We start from the raw sequence: 5,897 nt of genomic DNA on the forward strand, positions 1-5,897 counted from the left end.
AGGGCCTTTGCTGTCTCTTTTCGAAGCATTCGAAACTCGGGGTAAGTCGTGAGCGAGCATCTACCTTGGACCAAGTACTTGTATCCGCCCGAGGCAGGCATGTGCATTGTGTCGATGTGAATTTTCGCGAAGATGGGGGCTGGTACTGCGACGGTTGGAGGAATGAGGACTTGACGCACTTGTCGAGACTGGCAGATATGGCACGATCGAACGAACCAGGCGATGTCGGCGTAGTGGAACGGCCACCAGAATCGCTCATTGACGAAGGCTCGGGTTGCGTAGATTCCTCGATGCGCGGTGCGGTCGTGGCATTCTCGAAGTATTCGAAGGCGATCGCCGGGCTTGACGACTAGCTTGTGTGCTCCGTGACTGTCCTTGCGCCAGAGGGTGTCGTTGTCGAGGAAGAATTGCATGCAGTACTTGATGAATCCTTCGTAAACGCTTTCGGAGATGCCGTGGGGCTTCGCTAACGTTCGATGAAATTCGAGTACGTCGTCGAGCTTCGCGTCGGCGAGTTGCGCTTGCTCCGATCGAGGCACTAGCTCGTAGCTATCCTCCTCCCTATTGAAATCTGAGCCGTCCTCGGCTCGGGCATTGGTGAAGATGGCACGCATCTGGACGGACGGGAGGGGCTGAATCTGGTGAACGAAGGAATGCATCCGGTCGATCCAATCGTCGAACTCTTCGTCGACCTCGTCTTCGATGACATCACCGGGCTGAGCTGTGCGTCGAGAGAGACCGTCGGGGCCGTGCATTGTACCGGGGACGTGGACCAGCGTGAAATGGAACGTGAGAATCGAGACGATCCACCGGTTGATACTCGCGCTTGGGGCTATGTCCGGATTCTTCAGCATACCCTTGATGTACTGAGCATCGACTTCGACGATGAGGTTCCGAACGCCGATCAGGTAGAGTCGAAGGGATCGTAGTGCGCGGAACAGGCCGTAGATCTCGAGCTTCGGCTGCGAAAACCTTCGTTCGCGATCGTTGAGTGTGATCGAGCCGAACCTGCTGTAGTAACGGACTCGCGTGTTTTCTTCGTCGCACTGGCAGAGGTGATATCCGACGGCGATGAACGACGTGTCGACTGCGAGAATGACGGGAGAGGGGGACTCATATTTGATGGCACGGAGGGCGGGGGATGAGAGTAGCGCGTCCTTGAGGTCTTCCTGCGCCGCGATCTGCTCCGGACCGAACTCGAACTCGACGTCCTTCCTCGTGAGGCGTACGAGCGCGTCGGCGCGGTGAGCGAAGTTACGGATGAAGATTCGAACGACGCCGATGGTTCCGAGGAACGCTCGAACGTCGGATAGAGTAGCGCAGGGACCCCAGTTGCGTATCGCAGCAACGCGAGAGTCGTCGGGGAGGCGTCCTCGAGGAGTGCAGCGATGTCCTACCACCATGTATTCTCGAGCGATGAGGATGCTCTTGACTCCTGAAAAGGTACCTCCGGCGTAGCGCATTCGAGTGACTATGCGGTTCATGTTCTCGAAATGCTCCCATACAAAGCGTCGAATGCCGGGGTTCGAAGGGAGCCGTTCGTCGTCGTAGTCGGATTCGGGACCCTTGACGGGAATGTCGTCGACGTAGGGCACCGTAACGTGCGGGATCTCGGGCTGGAGGATGTAGGTGACGTCGTCGTGGAAGATCGGGACTGAGTTCGTCCAACCCATCGGGAGTGTGACCAGGCGCATGGCTCCGTAGGGTGTCTGGAATGTCGTTAGATCTCTCGAAGACTCGGCGATGAGTCGTTCGTCGTAGCCGACGTAGAGGTCGAGCATGCCGCCGCATGGTCTTCCTCCGAATTGTTCTGCGAGGTATTCGGGCGTCGGCGGTACACCGGAATGTTGGATCGTGACTGCATTGAGGGGCTCGAGGGAATGGACGAGTCGAAGGGATTTACCGTCCTTCTTGACGACACAGAACCACCGCGATTGATACGACGAGTTCGATGGCTCGTAGACTCCGGCGGCGATCTTTCGCTTGATCACCGCGCAGACTTCGTTGTAGATCCCGGGCGGAATGGGAATATTCTTCTGCACCCAGGGCGTGTGAGGAACGACGGGGAAATCGACGGGGGGGAAGTACTCGGGCTTGAAACATCCGCGCTCATCGTCGGTCCAGGCGAAGGCTTCGTTGTGCAGGCACATGAAGTGGTGGAGGACTCGACGTTCTTCGGGAAGTAGGAAGTCGCCGTCGTGAAGCTTATCGGTTGCTTCGAAGCGTTCGAGGGTGTACCGACCGGTAGGTTTGAATGGCGGGGGGTTGGTCGAAAGCTTGGGCATGATGGATAGAGGGTCGCCCTTGATGTCTCGAAGTATACGAAATTGTTCGGGGACGGCACCAAGGACGGGACGAGTTTTGAGAGCGACAGGCTTGTACTTTTTCTTCGTCGCGGCGAGGATCTTGTGCGTTGAAGGGGTAGAGTTCGATGTCGAAGGAAAGGGAAGAATCGAGTTGGAAAGCTGCGAAGTGGACTTCGTCGGAACGGGAGCCGGCGGAGTCGAAGCGAACGGCGCTGAGAATAGAAGAGTCGAAGCCCACGTCGAAGCGTTCGACGGAGCGGCATTAGAAGCTGTAGTGTCCGAAGCGTAAAGAGACTGCAAATATGAAGAAACGGAGGTGCATGCGGAGAGGTATAGTGACGAAACAGCGTTCGGAATCGAGGAATCAACTGGAGCGACGAAGGAAATACTCGGGTTTACCCCATCGTAGTCGATGACTAGCGCGGCTTCTCCTTGATCATGGGGAATCAATTCCTCGAAGCTAGAAAATGCGATTTGCGACTCTCGAGAGGATGCTGCCGGCTTCGCGATCTTCCTCGCGCGTACGTCGGAATCGTGACGGTTTCGCCGGTGTTCGGACAGAGGATCGTAATGGTCTGGTTCTCGTCGGCAAAGTTCTTGACGACGCTCTGCGTGAGCACATCGAAGGGTCGGCCGAGGAGGATGTCGTATGCTGCGTTTCGAATGACGTGAGCTTGGAGATACAATACGATCTCACCGATGCGGAAGGGAACGTTTCGAATGAGTCCTAACGATCAGTCCACCTCTCCGTTCGCCGACTGCATGTTCAGCTGGATTGTAGGATCGAAGAGGAGGTTGAGGCCCAGACAGACCTCTTCCGACATGGCGACGATCTGCGAACCGGGGTCGACGATACATTCGATTTGCTCCTTGTTGTCGACCAACGCGATGATCGAACGAATCGCATTTGAATCGCGCGCGACAGTGAATTCCGCTGGGTGCTCGCCGTGAGGGATGTGCTTTAGATATGTTTCATAGGGGTCGGGGACGATTGTAGCACCGGGTTCCAACGTTGCACCCGAACACGAGAGCTGGTGACCTCGTCGGCGCCGATTTCTACGATGTGAGCCGACGCGACGGGTTCCGTCGAGACTCGCTTAGGGGTGACGGCGTCGCGGTACTTGTTTCGAACGTCGGGCGCGATTGATAATAACTCTTCTGGGGTCAGCGTGACAAACTGCGACTTCATTGAACGCTGGAAGATTTCCTCGGCGAGCTTCGGCTGGATGACAGGGACGATGGTCTTGTACGCTGGTTCCTTGCCCTTGTCGTTCGAGGGCTTCGGCGGAGTTGCGAAGTTTCGAACGTTCGGTGGGGCGTAGGTTGCGTCGCGAGCGTTTGCGAAGGGGTGTACTGGTGGTGCTGGAGGAGCGGATGTAGTAGGTCGAGACGTATCTTGCGTAGGCGGGGAAGAAGACGGCGCGGGTGCTGCTGCTGGTATCGTCGGAGGTGGGGCCGTGCTTGTCGAAGTACTCGAGGGCGCCGCCACTCCTTTCGATGTACCAGATCCCGAGGCTTCCGCGCTCTTCGGGACGGCTGTCGTCGTAGGCTTCTTCCGTTGTAGAATCTCGACGCCGTCGAAGACCTCCCTGCGCTTCCGAAGCTGAAGGAGTTCTCGTTCGAGCGCCTCGATCCTGCTGCTGGTGTTGAGCGTGAAGGTCTGCATAGTCGAGCGATCGTCGATCTCGAAGAGCATCGTCGGAGCGGCGGGTGCTGCGGGATTTCTTCTATGCCACTCGTAGATTCGATCTCGTATTGTGAGACCAGGGATAGTGCGGGGGCAGAAGCTTCCGTTCGGAAGGACGATCTTTCCTTCGGTGTTACGCTTACACTTGCCATCCCGGATGTCGATCTCCGCGAACTCGCAGGTGCCTACCCTGCAGCCACGATTGCCGCAGTAGTGGCACGTCTGTTCAACTCCGCTGTTCTCGTGGACGTGGACGGCAGCTTGTTGTCTCGGTGCGGGGGCGTGGTTGTGCGTAGCGTGTGTCGTCGGCTGAATAAGCGTCGCAATCGTCCTCGACAGGCTTTTGATGATCATCGAGATGTCTTCGGTTTTGATCATCCCGGGGGGCACCGTTGTCGAAGTGTTCGACGTCGAAGCGGTAGCTTGGTTAGCCGCTGTCGTAGGTGTGCTCGATGTACCGTGTAGAATGAATGTAGCCGCCGCGTGAATCTCTGCCATGGTGTATGGGTCGTCGGCGTAGTGATCGGGGTGCTTGAGATGCAGTCGGGTCTCGAGCCGTGTGAGCAACGCTGGCTGGAAACCTCGAAGAAATGCGCGGCTTTGTTCGATAGTGGAGAGTCGGTGCTGTGCGATGAGATGTTTCGTAATGGCCATGAAGTCGCGGTAGTAGCAGCCTAGGTCTGCCGCGTTGTGAATCCCGATACGAGCGCGTTCTCCGATGAGCTGGTCCATATCCGCCAGCGACCACTTTCTTGTATCGTCGGCGCCGGGATAGAGTGCTCGTACGTCCGCTTTCCAGTCGTTGTAGCTCTTGGCTACGTCGATGAAGGACTCGATGGTTTCCCATAAGTCGGCGACGTCGATCGAAGGGTACCGGACGGCCCACTGTTTCTTGGCTGCTTCGTCGGTAATCTGACACCGGGTGAACAACGCCTCGAGGTCCTGGAAGTAACGCCGAAGCGAACGGACTTCCGACGGGTCAAAGCTTGGTGCCGTCAAATGACCGCGCGGGGGCATCAACGGTGCGGTCGTGTTCTGACTCATGTTTGTAGTGGTAATAGGAGCTGGGCTCGAAGAGGATGCGGTAGTAGTCGAAGGAATCGTAGGTGCGGGCGGTGCGAGGTTGGAGTTCGAAGCTGCGTTCGAAGGTGCTAATGGTGGCGGAGGTGCCAGTTCGGATGTAGGTATGACTGAGAGCCGCGAAGAGGATGCGATGGGCGGCTGTGCGTGGGCGCGAAACGAAGACGGAGTCGGAAGTACAAGATTCGAAGTAGCTGGGATGGGATCCTCGAGTTCGGGCGAAGAACTGGATCGTTCGAAAAGATCAGGAGTCGAAATGTCGTAGTCGGAAGTAGTGAGGCCTAGAAGCTCGGGGGACGAAGTGCGTTCTTCGGCGGTCGAAGGGATCGGTTCTTCGTCGAAGTCGTCCTGGAGTTCTTGGTCTATCTCGTCTTCTTCGTCGCGGTCGAAGTTACCGGGAATTGTCGGAGAGGGAGTCGATTGCGTTCTAGAGGAGCTGTCGAGGTTCTCAGCGGCGCTGCGGCTAGCAGCCTCACGCGCTTGCGAGCGGGTGACTACTGGGGACATTTTCGGAAACCCGAAAGCGGCGAATTCTTGCCTGAAATCCCCTCGCGGTGGGCTCCAGAAATGATACGACCTACGAAACCCTAACCCCTAACCTGGGTGCGACCTANAGGGACTAGAGAGACGGATTATAGTCTTAAGAGAGGGGAGTTAGCAGCAAGGTGTCCCGCGGTTCGAGTGAACACGAGAAACGCCTTCGGAAAAGGCTACGAACGATGGGGAAGGTACGAGGTGGCTTCGACACGTCGTCGAAGCTACTCGGAAGCTGTGGATAGTTAGCGGAGACGATCGAAGCTCGGTAGAGCTCTTCGATGTATCGT

The 5,897-nt window shown here is 57.0% G+C and overlaps 1 protein-coding gene across 1 annotated transcript; it reads left to right on the forward strand.

The window, feature by feature from the left end:
- Nucleotides 1-3,688: 3,688 nt before the first annotated feature.
- On the forward strand, nt 3,689-4,278 carry POSPLADRAFT_1103167 (hypothetical protein; the record flags this gene model as incomplete). The annotated part of the gene is made up of 2 exons (XM_024483238.1): nt 3,689-3,850; nt 3,871-4,278. Coding segments are annotated over 2 exons (570 nt in total), but the record flags the coding sequence as incomplete, so codon positions are not given.
- Between the last annotated feature and the right edge of the window lie 1,619 nt (nt 4,279-5,897).

Source organism: Postia placenta (genome assembly GCF_002117355.1).
Source record: "Postia placenta MAD-698-R-SB12 unplaced genomic scaffold POSPLAscaffold_24, whole genome shotgun sequence".
NCBI lineage: Eukaryota > Fungi > Basidiomycota > Agaricomycetes > Polyporales > Adustoporiaceae > Rhodonia > Rhodonia placenta.